Here is a 20,877-nt window from a genome sequence, read left to right as displayed (position 1 = left end):
GGCGGTCTCCATCCCATCCTCGATCTCAGACATCTGAACCGTGCCCTTATGAAACGGCGTTTCAGAATGATTACCCTGAAACAGATCCTCTCGCAAATATGCCGAGAGGACTGGTTCTTCTCCCTGGATCTGAAAGACGCGTACTTCCACATCCAGATAGCCCCCCATCACAGACGATTCTTGAAATTCGCCTGCAAAGGGGTTGCATATCAATACACAGTCCTTCCGTTCAGGCTGTCCCTGGCTCCTCGTACTTTTACGAAGTACATGGACAGGTACCTCTGTCCCCTCTCAGGCAGAAGGGAATCCGTGTTCTGAACTACCTCGACGACTGGCTTGTTCTAGCACAGTCAGAGTACGAGCTACGGTACCACAGGTCCCTCCTCCTCAGCCTTTTAGAATGCCTGGGACCCAGGATCAACTTTGCAAAGATCGCTCTGTCTCCCAGCGCTCTGTCTCCCACCTTGTTCCTGGGATCGATTTTCAATCGACCTGAATGATGGCCAGAATTGCGCCAGAACGCACACTGGCTATTCGGCAGCTCGCGGCCTTTTTCAAATTGGGAACGTCGCGCCCCCTCAAGGCATTTCAGAAGATGCTGGGTCTCATGGCCTCTGCGTCTCAGGTACTGCAGTTAGGCACCCTTTGCATGCGGCCACTTCAGTACTGGCTGAAACCGAGAGTTCCGCCACACGCTTGGTGTCTCGGACGCCTACGTGTCCGGGTGGATTGAGTCTGCTTAACTACCCTGTTTCCCTGGAAGGATCCCCTTTGGCTGGAGCAGGGTATGCCCCTGGGCATGACGTGCAGACGAAAGGTGGTCACAACAGATGCCTCCAACACAGGTTGAGGGGCTTTGGGCAGAAGTCAACCTTTTTGCCTCAGAAGACAACGCTGATTGCCCAACTTACTTTTTGAAGGGCAAGGACGCCTTGGCCCACAACTGGCCCAACCGGCTCCTCTACGGTTTCCCCCTGATCGATCTCAGATGATCAGGCAGATCAAAGAACAGGCGCACAAGGTGCTGTTCATAGCCCCACTCTGGAAAAAACAGCCTTGGGCTGCGGAACTGTCTCAGCTGATGATAGCAGCCTTGTGGCCTATTCCCCTGAGACGGGACCTCCTCTCTCAGGCAGGCAACAAGATTGGCACCCCCAGCCCTAGCTGTGGGCTCTGCACCTTCGGCCTCTCGATGGGAGCCTACGGACCTCCCCGAGAGTGTCATGAACACGATCTCTCAGGCTAGAGCTCCATCTACAAGACGGCTCTATTCCCTCAAGTGGTCTGTCTTTTCCGCCTGGTGTACAGCCCGCGGCACAGACCCTGAATCCTGCGACATATCGTTGATACTGTCTTTCCTGCAAGAGCTGTTGGATAAGGGTTGTTCCCCTATCTGCAACATATCGTTGCAACTGTCTTTCCTGCAAGAGCTGTTGGATAAGGATTGTTCTCCTTCCACACTCAAGTTCTATGTAGTCATTTCGGCTTCCCATGCCTCCATAACAGGCCAAGCGGTGGGTAAGAACAACCTTGTTGTTCATTTCTTGAAGGGATCCAGGCGGCTCTGCCCTCCTCGCCCCCTCACTGTTCCGACATGGGATCTTCCCACAGTATTGAGAGCTCTGAAGAGCTCTCCCTTTGAGCCTCTGCAGTCTGTGGACCTCTGTTCTCTAACGCTTAAAACCGCTCTGCTTCTAGCTCTGGCATCGGTTAAACTCATGGGCGATTTACAGGCACTCTCTGTGAGCCCCTCCTGTCTTGAATTTGGGCCTGACGACTCTAGGGTGGTCCTCAAACCAAGGCATGGCTACTTACCTAAGGTGCTCTCTACCCCGTTTAGAGCACAGGTAGTGACGCTTTCTGCACTTCCCTCCTCCGAGCAGGATCCGGAGCTGAACCTGCTCTGCCCAGTCAGAGCACTGAAGGTTTACATCGAGCGTTCTTCCCCCTTCAGGCAGTCGGAACAGCTCTTTGTTTGCTTCGGTGCCCGCACCAAAGGGTCCTGGTCACGAAGCAGAGACTTTCTAAATGGATAGTTGAGGCTATTACGCTAGCATATTCTTCCTTGGGCCTTCAATGCCCGACGGGAGTAAGAGCCCACTCTACTAGAGGTGTCGCCTCTTCATGGGTATGGTTTATATAAATAGAATCTTTTCCCATTCGCAAAGCGAAGAAACGGACCATCCAATAAGAATCGAGCATTTTACGTCACGCGCATAGAGCCACCGAGGTCACGCGGGGGCGTTAAAGGCTCCGAAAGCTGTTGTGAGAGAATGGATGTCGAGTTGTTACTGTAGTTGGTGTCAGAACAGACAGAACAGACTTGGATTCTAACATTTACCTCAGCGTTTATCTGCGTGGCTAACCTTAGACGAGCCGTGTGCTAAATCCGCAAACACAACGATAAATTACAAGACTATGATGCAATAACGTTTCAAAACCTATACAATATAACATTGTAGGAGGTTTACAGTAAAAGACCCATAGACCAGTTATGAATGTAGACAAAGAGTCAGGAATGCCATTTATCAAAGAAAATTTACTGAAGAAAAATGTTTGTAGTTTTGCCAGCAGAAGTCAGCGTCAGCACTCTCCAGGAGTTCCACAGGCCGACCTGCCTTACATCCAAAATGCAGTAGTTCTTAAGCTAACAGAGTCAATTAACTACGTCATTACTTAGGTAAATCAAGCTCACATGATTGGTGTTCAATAGATAATCACTTAAACAAGAACACAAAGCTCTCACACACTTCTGGAGTCATGAGAATGTAGTCCTAGAGATTATCAAAGATGACTTTGATAATGATTGATTTTCCGTGATTTTCCACTCTTTCTCACTTTCCTGAAAGAATACAATCACACATACACAAACTCCTCAAGGGTAGAGTGTGTGCTAACAAAAGATGTTTTCGAACATGGTGATAAGAAGTCCCTTTTCACAGTAACACGGACCTAGGAGTAAGAGAGAGCCAGCCTAAGCATTCATTAGAGACTTAAACCATAAATTATTTTCTACTTTCTGTAGTTTATATCATAATCAGAAAAGGTTATTGTTAATCATGCTTAAATCATCAATTTAAAATAAGATGACGATGAATAATAATTAATTTAATATTTGTCAAAACCACATAAAAGTATTTATATTTGAAGTAAGGTGAAGCCACAGCACCGCCCCTTCAACATATTACAACTTTAACAACAAAATATTGTTAAAAAGATTATATTTTAGTATAAAGAACTATGAAAAATCAAAACATCAGATGGTTACTCTGGGGACGGTTGGTCATGTGTACAGTTAAGTGTGCACCTCCCACCAAGTTTCCAAATAAAGTTATGATTCCGTCCAGATGTGCACTAATATTCAAATATTCGATCCGCAATAACTATTCGAATATTAAAAATGCTATTAGAATATTCCTATTTTTCATAAGAATAAAAGTGCGTCACCACAAGGTTAAGTTACCGTTACAGAAGACCTTAGAGTCAGGTCTTATTTAACGCTTCTTCACTTCTTCTGTAATGATTTTTTAATGTACAGAAAATATTAAAAATATTTTTTGTGTTCCTAAATCTTTGTTCACTCAGATTGCAAGCTAGTTTCAATATTTTAAGTTTACACACTGGATGCCTGGATCGCGTTTTATGCTCGGCTCACATCACCGTATTAAAATGTTTCAAAACTGGTGAGCCACAGAATTCGTTAACTTACATTAGGTATAAAAATATCAACGTAATATTAAATGATTAACAACAATAATTCATTTATTACCATTACTTGTTTGCAGCGGTTGTTCTTAGTAAATTCATATTCGTTGGTTAAAAATATATTAAGTAATGCTAATTTCAACAACTTGAAACATGAAAATGTACATTTCACTGCAACAAATGTTAAGATAAAATGTTAACATAAGACTGGCACATTTTTCCATACCTAAAAGCAAGAATTTTCCTTCTAGAAGTTCAAATAGGGTCATTGTATTCAATTTACAGCCTGTAAATAAATTTGCACGGATGCTTTTTTTGTTTGTTTTAATTAAAACACGCTGTAATTCCTTACCTTAGTTGAAATAAATAGGCTACCTTATTTATTGATGCAAATCCAAAGCAAAGCTAAACAAGACAGACACTGACCGTGAACGACAAAGAAAACTATATTTATATGCGTGCTGATCAGCAGAATATCTTCCTCAGATGACCGTGGTCACGTATGGCTCCGTCTTTGTTGCGGGGTATTTTTTAGGATCTTAACAGTCGGCATGAGGTATCAAGCCCGTTTACTTTATTTATTATCAACATTATAAACAATAAAGCCAGATATTCTTGTCAGATCTGGGTTTTGTTACCAGGAGTTAGAGAAGAACAGCGCGTTTTCTCCCCGCTGTCGGCTTGTTAACCGTCGGCTTGTTGATAACCATATATCACAGACTTTCAATATACGTTGCGTTTTGTTCGTTTTGTTTTGTCTGTTTTCTTTTTGTATTATGCCGTTCCGCACAGGTTTAAATGCAGTTTTTATGTATTTTTCTATTTTTTCAACATAAAAAACGATATACAGTATATAATATTAATGCTTTATGAATATTTAATGATAATTATAAGCTTGATGTGAAATTGTGACTAAATAAAAACGTAACAAATTACGTCATTATTAACTTAATTTAAATAAACCAATATTCGAATATTCGTTTTTTATGAGCTCAAATATTCGAATATGAAATTATTGAAAAATGCCCATCCCTAGTCCAGATGCGTCGTGCTGATAACCCTGTTTTGATATTGAATCAGTGTTTTATTTCTGACGTTAAACATTCTTATGTACTGACCAAAAAGTGAGCGTTGATTCATCATCGAAATCGGACTGACGACCAATACTGACCTTTCTAACCAAAAATCGACATTGAATCGATGTCAGTTTGCTATCTGGGGTGTCACCCTTTTCACCTCTTCCGAGTTTGCCGGTCTGTGTATTCATTACAAATGACCTAAAAAACATCCATATATCAATATTTTGTGTCCGATAATTTACTCATGTGCAAAAATTGGGATAATGCACAACCAGCTGGTTATCTCTGCAGAATAACCCATAACAGGGTAATGCAAAGTGATTGCTCAGTAACCAGAGGCATTTAAAGTAAGGTATAATGTGTTCAGCAGATACTTTTCAAAATTATTTTGTCATAGAGGTACAATAAAGTTTGTGGTTAAAATGTTTGAAGTTATAAGATTCTCTATAATTTTTTTTAATAGTATATTATACTGTAGAAGGCTTTCCATGCATCAGACATAATTGAGTTACTGTGGTTTTTTTAGTTTGCAGGCAGCATTGAGAGCTGATCCACAGGACTGGGTGTGCTGGGAATGTTTAGGTGAAGCTTACTTGAATCGCAGGAGTTTTACAGCTGCTCTAAAAGCCTTTGCTAAAGCACATGTCCTGCAGCCCACATCCATCTACAGCCTCTACCAGACCGCTGCCATCAAACAGATCCTGGGACAGTTTAAGGAGGCTTCTGTGGAATACAAGCAGATCCTAGAGCAAGATGACTATGTTCCAGCTCTTAAAGGTTTGTCTATTTTGCTTAATGCTTCATCATGCTCTCAGGATAATTATTTTATCTGGTTTTGGGGAAAACCTTTTTATGGTTTATTGATATTATTTTATAATGTTTCTGATTAAGGACCAAGCCCTATTGTGTTTTACCATTTTTTTGCTTTCACTTACCACTCATTTTTAAACCATTTAAACTCAGAAAAATATGATATTCTGCATTCATTGTTTGATGAAAAATGTTCTGTAGAGCAGTGGTTCTCAAACTTTTTCATTGTAAGGCCCCCCTTTGTGTAGAGTGCCATCGCTTTGCGCCTCCCGCCAAATAAAAACGTATAATCTTAAAATTAGAATTTTAATTAAACCAAAACATATTCAGTTATACAATGCTGGAACATCAATACTTTTGGTTGGTGATTTTATTTTTTTGATGTTTGATTGCATACAATCTGTGATACGTTTCTGTTTGTCATAAAATTTGAGAACCACTGCTGTAGGCTTGGTTAAGTTTGCATGGTTGTGCGAGGGCCCTACTTCCCTGGGACAGGGGAACAATTTATTGGAGCTTATCTGTTTGACCTTTTTTGTGCATTTGGCACATTCTTGTATTCAAAGCTACGGTGGCTCTGAACCGCACTTTTCTGAAAAAAAGTTAATTCGTTATAACGAGATATTAATCCGTTAAAACAAGATATTAATTCGTCATAACGAGATATTAATCCATTAAAATGAGATATTAACAGAAATATTAATCCGTTATAATGAGATATTAATCCGTTAAAACGAAATAATAATTTCTTAAAATGAAATAATAATCCGTTATAGCGAGATATTAGTCCGTTAAAACGAGATATTAATCCGTTAAAACGAGATATTAATCCGTTAAAACGAAATAATAATCCGTTAAAACGAAATATTAATTTGTTACAACGAAATAGCATCTCTTTATGTCAACTCCTTGATACCCGAGTTTTGAGTTAGTGGCGTTTCATGACAGAAAACAATACACTTTTACCCTGCTGCTGTGCTGACACAATAGAGGAGAATTGTGTTTGATCTATAGTCATTCATTTGTTTCATTTAGTGCCACGTGATGTATAAACGCACAATGTGCTTGAGAAAACAGTTAAATGAGTCATACGGATAAAAGCCGGTTATCCATACTAGCGCGTTCTCAGATCACACACCAGTGGTAATACAGGGGGAGCTCTCGACCTGATGTTAAGCATCATCATAGCGTAATATATTGAAGTTAAATATATGTAGCCTATCCCATAAATACTCTACATACAACCGTAAAAGGTTCTCATAAATTACCTATAATGGATTATACTACAGCTTGGGGATAACATCAGTTGTTCTCTCAAGTCTTCGTTATTATGGTAAGAATGACGCTGGAAGTAGTGTTGTTTTTGGCGACCTGTTTTAATTTTAGTTTTAGTCTAGTCTTTGTGTCAAGCTGTCATTTTAGTTTTTATTAGTTTAGTCACGTTCATACTCTTTTTAGTCTAGTCAAGTTTCAGTCGACTAAAACTCAATTTAGTCTTATTTTAGTCAGAATTATCCATGACTATTTTAGTCTAGTTTTAGTCGACGAAAATTGTATTTTAGTCTCTTTTTAGTAATGCAATTCTATTTAACCCAGTCAATATAGTATAAGTACCTAGTAGTATAGACGAAACCAAAATTTTATTTTAGCCAAACCCATTTCAAACAAGGTTATCTTATTATATTATTGTTACCTTATAGACTCAAGAATACATCCATTCCAGACACGGAAGATGCTCTGATTTGAATTTACGGCCATCGATAGGGGTGGGAATCTCTAGGCACGTCACGATGCGATTCGATTACGATTCGGAGGGCTGCGATGATAAAACGATTCTCGATGCATCTCTTTTCCAATACATATTTTCTTTTTCTTGCTTTGTGACTATTAAAATCAAAGTATTTGTAATTACCCAGAATGATTTTACTTCCAATATCCTTTATTAATAAAACAAATGGAAGTGATTTCGCAAGTCAACTGGAAGGTTACATTTGCCAGCATTGCAAAGAACCAACTGGAAAAGAGTGACTGCCCTCAGTACCCTGTAGTAGCATACAGAATGCAGTAAATTAATGCAGACTTTTTTTGCACATAGCACTGGTGCTAGAGAGGTTTAAAGTTTGACAGGCCAAACAGTAGGAGCACAAGTATAAATCGTCTGTTGTCATCATTAAAAAAAAAAGGTTGCAAGTGCAATTCATCATGAAAAGGCAGGTAACTGACAAAAGACATTCATGTTACATACAGATGGATAAATTAGGGCCATATAATTTTTAGACTACCTAAATTTGTTTTAATATTTCTAATTTCTGTGTTTTTCCTTTTTTACTATACAATAGTGGTATATTTGTCCACATAAATTACTGTAGTATACTATAGTATTTACTATAGTAAACTGCAGTAAAATTCTTAGATACTATCGTGTTTTTGAACTTTACTATAGTATACAGTGTTTATCAATTTACTACAAGGGCACTACAATTTTCAATAGCAAATACTATAGTACACTACAGTATTTTTGTCTGAGTGTTCAATTTAACAGGACTTTTATTTTGACGGGTTTTGGGAAGACGCGTGAGTTTTTGTGTTTGCCGATAGCTTCACTCAAACAGTAAACGCTCGTAAAATAAACTCTGAGCAACTCTGGAGATGAAGTTCATTTGTTCATATCCTCATACAGTGCAGACGCAGATAAATCCTCGGCCATCACTCGTGTTGTATGTTAAACTGTGCACATAATTCACTCAGACACACAGAACAGCCAGATGACATTTAAGTAACAGGATTCCGCTCCGCATCTAGTTACATTATTGTTACACACAAACAAGCAAAACCATGACAAACCTGCAGCTCTTTTTAATGCACATATTCTTATTATTCTACATATATGTCGTCTGTTGTAGTTTTTTTTAAGTTACTTGTCCGGTCGGGCACGTAAAATTCTCTCTCACTGCAAAATAATAACGTGATTAAACGTGATTCGTCTTGTTTTGGTCAACGAAAATGAAGAGACATTTTAACATAGTTTTTATTTTGTAAACCACATTTAGTCTCGTTTTTATTCGTCAACAATATTGCATTATACATTTAATTATTGTCATTGTCACATGACCGGCATTTACATTGCGTCTCGTCTTGTGTTCGTCACGTGATAAAGACGATATTTAGTCATCATTTTCATTGACGAAAGCAACACTAGCTGGAAGAAGACCTTTTACAAGCAGTTATTATTTTCATTTTGGAGTAGGCTATGTCAAGCCTGTTGGTGCTGCTGTTGCAGGTAATTTATAATTGCGCGCTGCTTCACGAGTTAGAAAAACAACTTCCCAGCTAACACAGTATACGTCCTGACGACGTACCTGGACCAGACCATATTCGGTGCCACAACGTACCAAATAACGTGATTAATATGTGATTCACATATTCGTCGTGGATGTTGCTGGGATGTGGTGATTATGGTTTTAACTAGAAGGGATACAGCTACCTCCACTGGGCATGCGCACATCAATACCGCATAATATTTGACACGCTGAAAACGATATTACAATAAATTACATTTTTTTTATTAATGTAAGTTTAGGTTTAGGGTTGGAGTAGGGGTAGGTAGGCGTTATCTAATGTAATTTATTGTAATTATATGGCGAGATTTTGCACCACTGCTGGCCGTAGCCGTATCCCTTCAAGGCTCTCCTGTTTTTGCCAAGTGGTTGATATCCTTAGGGCAACATCATGTTGACCCTGGGACAACATTTAAATCAACCAATCAGATTTCAGAAATAAGTTTACAGTTTATTTTAAGTTTTTAATCTTCCAACCAGGATTAGGTGCTTCTAGACCAGTGGTTCCCAAAGTGGGTACCGTGACAACTGGCTAGGGGTGCCGCCGAATCTCAGCTTTTTTCCAGTTACAAATAAAAATAATTTTTACATCATATATTTAAAAATATATCAAAACACCAACATATGAGCATGTCCAAACGAAACTGAAAATACGCAAAAAAAAACCATATATTTCATACATAGGTAAAGTTTAAATATTTTTTTTACCGCCACTTGGACTGTTCCTAGGAGAGAATGGCTCCGCTCAGCTCCGCCCATTGTACTGATGCGCGCTCATGTGGGACACGCGTCCCAGCTATCTCAGGTTGGTTTCACGATTGCCTTGTCCGAACCCTAGTTTGATTGCTCCCATTGCCCCCGCTGGACTGTGTTCATATGATTATTTTTGGGTCCGAACCAGGGGTCGTTTGCGTCATCAAGCCTGCAGCTGTTTACCCTGTCGCTTGTAACGACGACACAGTAGAAGGCGGCAAAATGCATTACAGTGCTCGCTTCACTTTTATACATGTTTTGTTTCCAAAGCTTCAGTACATAATGGCACTTTCATCTATGAATGTACTGCAAATGCTCTTAAGAACGCTGAAGGCGCACAGAAATGAGACATACAGCTCTCTGCTTGGAGCGCGTCAGTCACGCTCGTCAGAAAAGTGAGTGAAACAAGCACACATTTTTACCAAATAATATGTAATTAATAGCGGTTCACTTCCGCAATTTGGTACGATTGCGTTCATATCAGCAACGAAGTGTACTGGAGTTCACGTTAACTGCACCCAGACCTCCCTTTTTAAGCGGACCCCCCTTCTGAACCCGGGTGTGCACACTTTGCAGGTGCGCACCCGGGTTCAGAAGACAGCCTTCACATCAACCAAACGAACCAAACTCTGACCTTAATCGAACCCGGGTGCGCACCAAAAGTGCTAATGTGAAACCGCCAGACTGCGCCGTCAGTGTTGTTGCCGTTTTCAACCTCCTACTTGTGTGAGCTAGCGTTCTCATCCCTGGCGTACATGAAAAACAAAAAAGGCAGCGCCTGTCAGTGGAGCACGATCCACAATCTACCCCTGTATCAAGAGGCTGTGCTCCCAAAAGCAGGCACATGTATCGCATTAAAATACCCATAACACAGTTTCATGCACAGGTATTTTAGTTTCCTTTTTAGGTCGTAAGGTCAAGTTTGAACAAAGCAAATATGAACCTAAAGAAAAATGTAATGTGAGTTGTTTATTATTGTTTAAAGAATTAAGTATCAATCTTTATTCTAATGTGCTTTGTTCCAACGATTTCCACATACAGCAAATATCAGTATCAACACATACAGTTCATATCAGTCTATAAGATTTGTTTACACGTGTCATCGAGTTGTAAATGACAGATGGTTAATTTAAATGATTTGTTTCCCTCATATAATGTCCGTTGTAATGTGTTTGTAATAAATTCATGCAGCTGTTTATACTTCATTTGTTGTTTGCTCATCTGGATTTAATTTTATATATGTATGTACACATGTACATTTAGTTTAATCAGGGTTGGGGTGCCGTGGGGAAAAAAACACTACAAAGGGGTGCCTTGCTTTCAAAAAGTTTGGGAACCACTGTTCTAGACAATTGTTTTTCACTAATAATTTCCCTCTGATTTTAGGGGTAAGTGATTACCTCCTGAAGACATACCTTGAACGTACCATATTCGTCGCAGTGACATACCAAATAACGTTTCTGGGACGTGATGAGCACGTCCTAATGACCAGTCACGTTATTAAAATCGTTTTCTATTTAATTTAAACAATAATCATCCCTCACACGGAAGATTAAATTATTTTGTGATTTAATCTGGATAATATAAACACTATAATTGGAGTAGTTCTCCATTCAAATATGTATAAAGCACAGTGTAACGATTAAGGAAACTCAACTCAACACAGCACTGTACATCACAATCAGATATTTTATTTATACTGTAGTACATGACATAAATAATCAAAGACTTCAACACAATATAGAGGATTTAGAGCAGATATTTATTGACGGAGATGAATAAACATTATCTTTAAGATTAACATTATATTCTTGTCTTACCACATAAGTTTAGCAGGTTGTCCATTTTCAGAAACAACAACCAAAAGCTTCTTTAGTCACACTCACAAACATCAGGGTCCATTCATTTAAACGCAGATCGATCGAAAATCACTAAAATATGTGTTTACTCTCACATATGTAAGGTATGAAGTAAAGAAACAATATTAATAAACCGCTAAAGTAATATATCAGGCACTGAGGTGACGTGAACGTTTAAATGATGCGAGCGTGTGGCTCTTTGCAGAACAGAGAAGGTGCGTGCTGGAGATGCGCACTCACATATCAGATGCGCGCATTAAATAAATAGAAACGCAGTTTTAATTGTGGCATTCAAATAAACTCCTGTTTAATAGCTGTCAGAAGTTGGATTTATAGCATTCGTCTCGACATTATAACAGATTTTACTCTGATCATAAATTTTCCACACAATAACATAATAAATAAAAATGACCAGATTCATTTATCAAGTGTACAGTGTCCATGTATCTGAAGACGAGTACATCACGTCGCTACAACGTTCTCCATGGGATTAATTCACAACGTTATTTGAGGACGTGGCTTGGACGTTTCTGGAAAGTTAGCAAAAATGACCAGATTCATTAATCAAATGACCAGTGTCCCTGCTATCTGAAGACCAGTACATGACGTCGCTAAAACGTTCTCCATGGGATTAATTCACAACGTTATTTGAGGACGTGGCTAGGATGTTTCTGGAACGTAAGCAAATTTCTAAGTAATGGAACGTTGCCAGGACGTTCTCAGAACGTAGTCACAAAGTAATGCCAGGGTAACCAAATGAAGACGAACTGGCGACGTCGTCAGAATGTACTGCGTTTGCTGGGTATAGCCTAAATGCGCTCTGTATCTATGCGCGGTCTAAGTATTGCCAGTATTGTGTTTCAGATAGCTTCATGATGTACTATCCATAGATGTTTTGTAGTCCACAAAACTAATTGCTAAATAGGTAGACTGCATTTCGCATTAAAAAAGAATGAATAAATAACCAATGAAATAAAAACTAGAACAATCCATTATAGGTAATTTATGACAACCGTTTACAGTTGTTTCTAGCGTATTTATGGATGCATATATTTAACCTCAATACAGTTTAGCTTGGATAGAATGCAAATTCTCAGATAAAGTTATAGGATTATGAGCACTATGATGATGCTTAACATCAGGTCGAGAGCTCCCCCTGTATTACTCTGTCCTCTAGTGTCCGATAGGCTACCACTGGTGTGTGATCTGAGAACGCGCTGGTATGGATAACCGGCTTTTAACCGCATGACTCATTTAACTGTCTTTTCAAGCACATTGTGCGTTTATACGTCACGTGGCACAGACACTAAATGAAACATAAATGAATGACTATAGATCAAACACAATTCTCCTCTATTGTGTCAGCACAGCAGCAAAGTAAAAGCGTATTATTTTCTGTCATGAAACGCCACTAACTCAAAACTCTGGTATCAAGGAGTTGACATAAAGAGATGCTATTTCGTTATAGCAAATTAATATTTCGTTATAACAAATTAATATTTCATTTTAACGGATTAGTATCTCGTTTTAACGGATTAGTATCTCGTTTTAACGGATTAATATCTTATTATAATGGATAATTTTTTCGTTTTAACGAATGATTTCGTTTTAACGGATTAGTATCTCGTTTTAATGAATTATTATTTCGTTTTAACGGATTAATATCTCGTTATAATAGATTAATATCTTGTTTTAACAGATTACCATTTTATAACGAATTAATATTTCTTGTAATATCTCGTTTTAACAAATTAAAATCTCTTGTAATATCTTATGACAAATTAATATCTCGTTTTAACGGATTAATATCTTGTTATAACGAATTAACATCTCGTTTTAACGGAATCTGTATCTCATTATAACAAATTAACAACTCGTTATAACGAATTTACATATTTTTTTATCACTTGAGGTTTAGAGCCACTGTACAAAGCAACTGCATTTAAGGTATAGATTTGTCAGTATGTGCTGGTAAATTAAACCAATGACCTTTGCTTTAGTTGCGTTTCAACATGCATGATAAAACATCTTTTTTGTATTCTTATTCACAGGTTTGGGTGAATGCTTGTTAGCCTTAGCTAAAAGTGCACTGGAGGACTGTCTAGATGGCAGAGCAATAGACCTGATACAGGACTCGATCTATTATCTCTTTAGGTAAGCTGTTTGTAACACAGCTAAAACATAGATGCCCAGTGGAAATGTATTTTCGTCACGTTTTATAATATGTCGTCCAGTTGTCATCATCTTTGTCGGGGAGTAATAGACTTTGTTAAGTCAGTCTCTTATCTAATATTAATGTTCCCAGGGCAGTCCAACAGAGGCCAGACTTGTCCTGTCTGTGGAAGTTACTTGGTGATGCTTGCACCACCTGCAGAACTGTGTCCCCAAACCATTGCAGAGTGTTGGTACCTGGGGCTCTGTGTGCAGTGCATCCACCTGATCAAAGCTACATTCTGGACCAGCAACAGCTCTACAATCTAGGGGAAAGGTAAAAAATACAGACATTCAGATATGACCATTCGAGAATGCTTATCACAGAGAAGAGGATCCTGTGATCACACGGTTATGTGTTCTCTCTCTGTACTGAAGCCATATGTGACCCCGCCTGTGATTTCCTGGCTAAAGTCGCATAATGTAATTATGAAATTTAAGGCGTCAGAGTTGTTATAGCCATAAAAATGACATTGAATGAAAATTTCATTTGTGTTTATTGTTGTAAATGACAGATCATAACCCAACCTTCAATATATAGTATTTAATTTTTTTAAACATATTAAACGCTGAAATTATATAATTGTCACTACATCTTATTATTTAGACCAACAAATTCCGGAACCAGGCTTCCTTAACATTGTTTTTGATCGTCTCTGTGTTTACTTTATGTGCATAAATGCCTGATGATTCTTGTATCATTCGTTAAAGAAACTACTTTTTTACCACTAAAAAGTTAAAATAGACCTTAATATTAAATCGCACCAGCAAAATTCAGGTCAGTGCGGTGCAAGGCAAGAAACTTGCCACTTTAGACGTGTTGTTATTTCTGTGTGAATATTTTTCGCATTATCAGCCAAATTTCAGAAACTGCTTCTGTGTTTTGTAGCTCAACTTCTGACAAGATAACCATCTTATTTTGAATACGTTTTTAAACCGCTACGTCCCAAAATAATTTGGTTTGAGTATACATATAAACTCAGTACATGCATATACTGTACATCTATAAACATTTGCATATGCATATAAACATGATCCATGCGTATACACCTTTAAATCACTCACGCAAACATACAAACTTGATGCGTGCAGCGTCACTTATAAAACATGCACGCACAAACTTAACAAGAACGTGTCGTTTGTTTGTACAAATCTGCAAGTGATTCTTTTTTATTGCAATTGAACATTGAAAATAAATAACAACAAGCCAATATACAATTAGCTATCCTTACAAATTACAAACAGCATTACAGCATTTAAATAGACACAGGAAAATACATATCTATAGAGAAAAAAAAGAAAAGGAGTGCAAAGGGTACAGACAGACGACAGTATATTAGAGGTGTCCTCGACTTACATGGAATCAGAATTGTCACAGCTTGCCTATAGTCGACTGATAGTCGAATCGCACGTGTGTGTGGTGGGGGACGGCACCAGGTGGTTAACAAGGGTACAGCGCAAAGTGCAGCGCAACATTGATGCACCAAAAAACAAACATTAATTTACAGAATTTGTTTAGAACAGTGTATACCTTTAAAATAAATAAAAAAATAAAATAAAAAAACATCAAGGGCCCCTCAGTAACAGTGGGCTTTTCCCCCACTAGCCCTGCAGTTCGATCACTGGACTCCTCCATTTTACCCTTGCCCACAGTACCTTTAATACTCCTGGGTGGTGGTTCCCGATGTGCAGCCTCGTACCTCCCACCAGTCCTGCCGCTTCCTCACCCATCTGAGGTTGATTTTCTTTGACCACACCCTTACTTCTGAACGAAGCATCCGCAGGTATTTATCTAAATTGATGGTCTCCCCCATTTGTTCTTTGGTCTTTGTCTCTGGTCGCATCCATATCTTATACTGGCCTTTGATACTATTGTAGAACTCTCTCACGTTCTACCCGAATGGTACTGTGAGACCTCTGAACCATAGGCGATAAGTCTCCTCCGTAACGTTATACTTGGCCAGTACTGCTGCCTTGATGTCCTTGTAGTTACCAGCTCTTTGCTCATCCATCCCAGCATATGCCTCCAAGGCCTTGCCCGTCAGCAAGGTGACCACTCAAGCGTCCCACTCGTCCATTGGCCACCACAAAGTTCTTACAATACTGTAGAGAATTTAGCATAAGCCAAATGGTCGGAGTCATTGAAAGAAGAGCCATCAACACCCTCCACTCCCCTTTCTCCTAGTTTCTTGGTACCATTATCAAAAGACCAGAGTCAAAACCTAGCTCCATGGGTCTGAGCTTAGGTTGGTGCTCTCACCGAAAGTGTTGATAACCCCTTTTGTTTCTCTGTGGGATATTTTACGACTCCTAAACTTCAAAGCAGAGGTGAGAAGTCTCTCTGTCTAATCTGAAACTTAACATCTGAGGCTAACCAGAGAAACTTCTCTGACAAATAGGAACTTGTGTGATTCAACTGTCCTTTTCTATAAATATATCTAAATATCTAGGTTATATGTTGTCGCTCTTGCCATTTTTAAATAATCTGTAATTGTTAAATAGGCAAGTTAATTCAGGCTTTGTTTGTATTCGTACCTCCTAATGAATCATGACTTGATGCAATTCAAACCTTAGTATATTTGATATATAAATGTTTGTCTTTACAATTCCTCCTTGTTTACATATATTGTGTGACCATAGAACATTCTCTTTTCATTATGTAATAATTTGGAATGGTATTTTGTAAAGTTGCCAGGAGGTCATAAAGATGCAAATTAGCTGTTGAGTGGACAAAGAACCTCTTCCCTGCTCAACTCTGATTTGTCGATTCAAACTCAGGTGGGCATGCCCTCTCATGAGGTTAAATATCGAGCCTGCTCTGAAAAGCCTCTCTTCTCTCTTCTGCTATATACCGGCCCTCAAAACTTGGTTCGTGGCGTCTCTTCGGAGACTGCCCTTTTCCCCCCACTGGGGGAAAAGAAGGAACAATGGACTTCTGCCAACAAGTGGCTAATCCTTGTGCTACAATACGTTCGAAACGTACAAAAAAACTCCACATCTTCTCCCTCTACGAACTCAGGAATTTATGGGTCATGATAACGGTGAAACGGGATAGTCTGCACTTGACTTGTTGCTTGTAGACTGTTCACTGAACGAGCCTAAGGTCCAGGTGGTGCAGACGATGTAACCCCAGCCAGCGGTTGTGAAAAAGTCCTTGGTGTAGGTAGGGGATGATAATAAGTGTGTTGACTTGTCTGTTCCTCAAATCCCCATTCAGTTCTGGGTTTTGGGAGAATGTTGGCAATTAGGTTATGCAGTTCTTCAAACAAAATTTTCTTGTTCCGTTGTTGTTGCTGCTTAAATTGTCTCATTTCACTCAAAAAGACTTGTTCCAATACAATGAGGTCTGCTTTATCTCGAGGGGTACTTTCACAATTTTGGGTCTTACAACAGACATTAACTGACATGTTACATACATCATGTCACAAAGTCCCTTTCACCTTTTTTCCTGCGCACTCTTTCTCCGTCCTCCTGACGCATATGCTTGCTTTCAGTGCAGAGAATGAAAAGTTCAGAAAGTCTGCGCCATGCTTGCTATATGCAGTGATTTTGGTTATATTAATTTATTATTATTATTTTTGGATCATGCAGCCCAAAGTTCAGTCTAAGTAATGAACTACGTGCATTTACAGACAAAAGGCCCTATCGTACACCCGGTGCAATCCGGCAGCAGGCGAAACGCAAGTTTATTTTTCTAGTTTCAGTCCATCGCAGTTATCTTTTTCATGTCCCCCATGTTTTTTAAATAGCAAATGCATTTGCGCCCGTGGGCGTGCTAGTCTGAAAATGAGGTGTGTTCAGTCGCATTGTTGGCGCGTTGCTATTTTGAGGCAACTGAAATGGACTGAGCCACTGACCAACTGAAACCTGGTCTAAAGTCAATGACGAAATATGTTTTTGGTTATTTAAAGAGCGTGTTAGTAATATGTGCTACTAAAAACTCTTTGACCTCGCACACGAGCAGATGCGTTTCCTCTCTGGAGAAGCGTCCAGTCTTTGCTCTTGCAAATTCTGCCGTGTAAATAGCGAATGCGCCATTGTGCGACCGCAACTGGCTCTTAAAGGGAATGGGAGATGAGACTCTGATTGGATTACTGCACGTTTTGCCCAAAATACACTCATGATTCATTAAGAGAATAGGGACAACCATTTTAGACCATGCGCCTGGCGCACTGACAGTTTTTCGGCGCCACTGCCCATATAACCAAAATGGCATGATCCTCATTGCATAACACCTCTGTGAAGATTCAACTGTGGGCTTGGTAGACGAATCAGGCTCCTCCTATCGAAGCATCGAATCTTCGACTATTCGGGATCACCCCTACATCATATTAATTACAGATATTAAACATAGTAAAATTCTAATTGTTTTAATTGCTTTCCTATGTGTAGATTTTGAAATTGTATCTAGATATAAGTTAAACTCTTGTTTGAAGACGTTAAAGTGGGGTTTACTTTTTGTAAATTTACATTTGTGAATATAAAACTTAAAAGTAAAAGTAAATTTATACAAAATCTAGCTTTAATCAAATTCTTGTCATTAGTAAAAATAAATCCAAAACAAATATGTCTGTTATATAAGGAAAAATATATATATATTTGGACAATTAAACTATTTACATTACACCAAAAAGAGCACTCCCAAAATAAATGATTCGCAGTTTCAGATGCAGCCTCACAAAATGAACAAAAAGTGTCAATGTTATGTCTAATTCTCGGTAAAAACAATTTGACAGGGTAAAATGTATTAACAAATAAAGTTAAAGAAATATCTTAGAAGATTATTAAGAAAAAAATGTGTGGCCACATGAGTGACCAGACAAATATATCAAATGTATAAGGTTATTCCAATAAGAAATACTGGAAGAGACTGATGAAGTAAGGTTCACAAATAATGACCTAATTTGGTAATTTTGTGACTTTTGCATTGAAAAACAAAGAGAACCAATCCCAGTGGATTCAGGATTAGTGGAGTTAACAGATATAAGTGAACCACCAATATTTTTTCTAAACAACATACAAATCTCTGAAGATATGACCTTGAAGACTATATTGAATTCTTTCCTGGAAACTGGAAAATCGGTACAAAATCAGCGTAGCTGAATAAAACACCATTATTGTCAAAAGCTGATTCACCAACAACAATCCCTTCTCAAACCAGCTTTCAAGACTTTATGTAAAATATTATGTAAAAATATAATGTAAAAAACTGTGTGGTGAGAAATGATGCTTATTAATAAGTCAACAAGCTAAAAGCTTTTTGTTGATGGTAACTGGAAAGTTTAATAGGAAGTTTACTAATCGAGTAATTACAAATTAAAATTAAGTTTATACTTCCTAATTGAGAGAAAACATGTCGTGGGATTACATTACAAATAGAGGATTGATTGTGGAGGAAGCGTTTAAGCCAATTAATTTTAAGGGTATTATTGAGGGAGTTAAAATCAATCAAATTTAGACTACCCTTATTATAAGAATTTAACACAACATATTTTCTAACAAAATGTGTTTTATTTTTGTAGAAATTTAAGTAGCATTACATTAATCACCTTGCAAGTGGGCTTATCTACAAATAAAGACTGAGCAACGTAAAACAATCTAGAAATACCTTACACTTTTGTAAGTAACACTATGCCTTTGAGATATAAATCTCTGAACAACCAAAGATTACATTTTTTTGTGTTTTATCAATAAGTGGGTTAAAATTAGTATGACATCTTAATTTAAAGGTGGGGTGTCCGATTTCTCTCAGCCGTTGTGATGTTCAAATCACCAAAACAAACACACCCCTACCCCCATCTTTCGCTTTCGTCAGCGCTCGGCTAATGTCCGTCCTGTGTAGGGCTGGGTATCGTTCATTTTTTTCGATATCGATCCTGTGTCATGATTCTGGAGGTGGTGAGACAAGAAGAGAGGACCCAAACGCGGACAGCGGGTAAGGCGTTAACATGGATGTTTAATAAATAATAAAACACACAAAACAAAAACCCACGGGGGAGTAAAACAAGGGTATCAAAAGGACAAAGTATATCTACACTAAACAAGACTAAAAATAACATCTACTGCATATTACAAAAGACTACACTAACAGGACAAGAACTCACCCACATGAAACACGACACAGTACACACAGTACAATGATTCAGCACAAGACAGAGGACACAGGGGCATTAAATAAGGGGACAAATCAAGAGGGACAGGTACGGGGCATGAACTAATTAACGATACAACTAAGGAGACGAAAGGGCGGGAACAGAGACGTGACACGGAGAGTGGAAGGCCAACAGGGTCAAAATGCCTCTCCACATAAAACAAGAGGTTCTGTCATGATTCTGCCACTAGGTCAAGAAAAGCAAGACAAGATGGGGATATCTTGACTTCGATACCGGTTCCTGAACGATACTTTTTCCGATACCAATTTCATGAAATGTAATGAGACTACATTACAAATGACTTGACATGAAACTTTTGAAACATGAAACAGTTTTATTTTTTCAGTTTAGTGACTTTTGATGAAGTTTGTAACTGCCCTGTGGCACTCTTCTTGCTTTTCTTTGATAATTTTCTGATTTTTTTTGTGAAAGTGTGAATGGATTGACACTTGATGCTGTCATCCTCATGTTAGGGTCAGCAGGGACAGATGCTATAACATTAATGTGAAGAGGAGAAAAAGTTAAACTTTTAATCCAGCCAGCCTTAAGGACAAACACATTTTAACAATAACTAGTTTAACTGCCAAACTGTAAATCAGCAACGAGTTAGCCAATTATCTATATTATCCATACATCCAAAAACTATTTACCGCGTTATGTTGGTCCTAGTTTAGACGACGGTCACCGCACAAAGAGACATACAAAAGAATACTAGCACTAAATTAGTCGATTTTGTTTGTTTGTTTATTTGTTAAACGTTAACCTTACCTGACGGAGTTCTGGTCATAACGCCGCTGCCTTTGTCCACTGGTTTAGAGGACTCGTGTGGCGGGCATGTTGAAAGAGGCTCTACCGCTGTATGCTGAGAGGATGAGGATGACTGCACCCACTCGGCCTCGGTCTTCTTGCAGTCGAAGACGGAGCAACTTTCTGCTCTCAAGTTTATTCCGTGAACTATTAAATGTTTCAT

General features: G+C 38.6%; 1 protein-coding gene across 8 annotated transcripts in view; it reads left to right on the top strand.

Annotated features, from left to right (window-relative positions):
• Window positions 1-20,877, top strand: part of skic3 (SKI3 subunit of superkiller complex) — a 164,243-nt gene that overhangs the window by 58,656 nt on the left and 84,710 nt on the right. For all 8 annotated transcript variants that reach the window (XM_057358598.1, XM_057358590.1, XM_057358625.1 and 5 more), the window contains 3 exons: window positions 5,311-5,561; window positions 13,596-13,698; window positions 13,850-14,032. In XM_057358598.1, the coding sequence (XP_057214581.1) occupies window positions 5,311-5,561; window positions 13,596-13,698; window positions 13,850-14,032 (537 nt within the window). The remainder of the gene's footprint in view (window positions 1-5,310; window positions 5,562-13,595; window positions 13,699-13,849; window positions 14,033-20,877) is intronic.

This window comes from Triplophysa rosa, linkage group LG2 (assembly GCF_024868665.1).
Source record: "Triplophysa rosa linkage group LG2, Trosa_1v2, whole genome shotgun sequence".
NCBI lineage: Eukaryota > Metazoa > Chordata > Actinopteri > Cypriniformes > Nemacheilidae > Triplophysa > Triplophysa rosa.
This window is presented reverse-complemented; position numbering and strand designations above follow the sequence as displayed.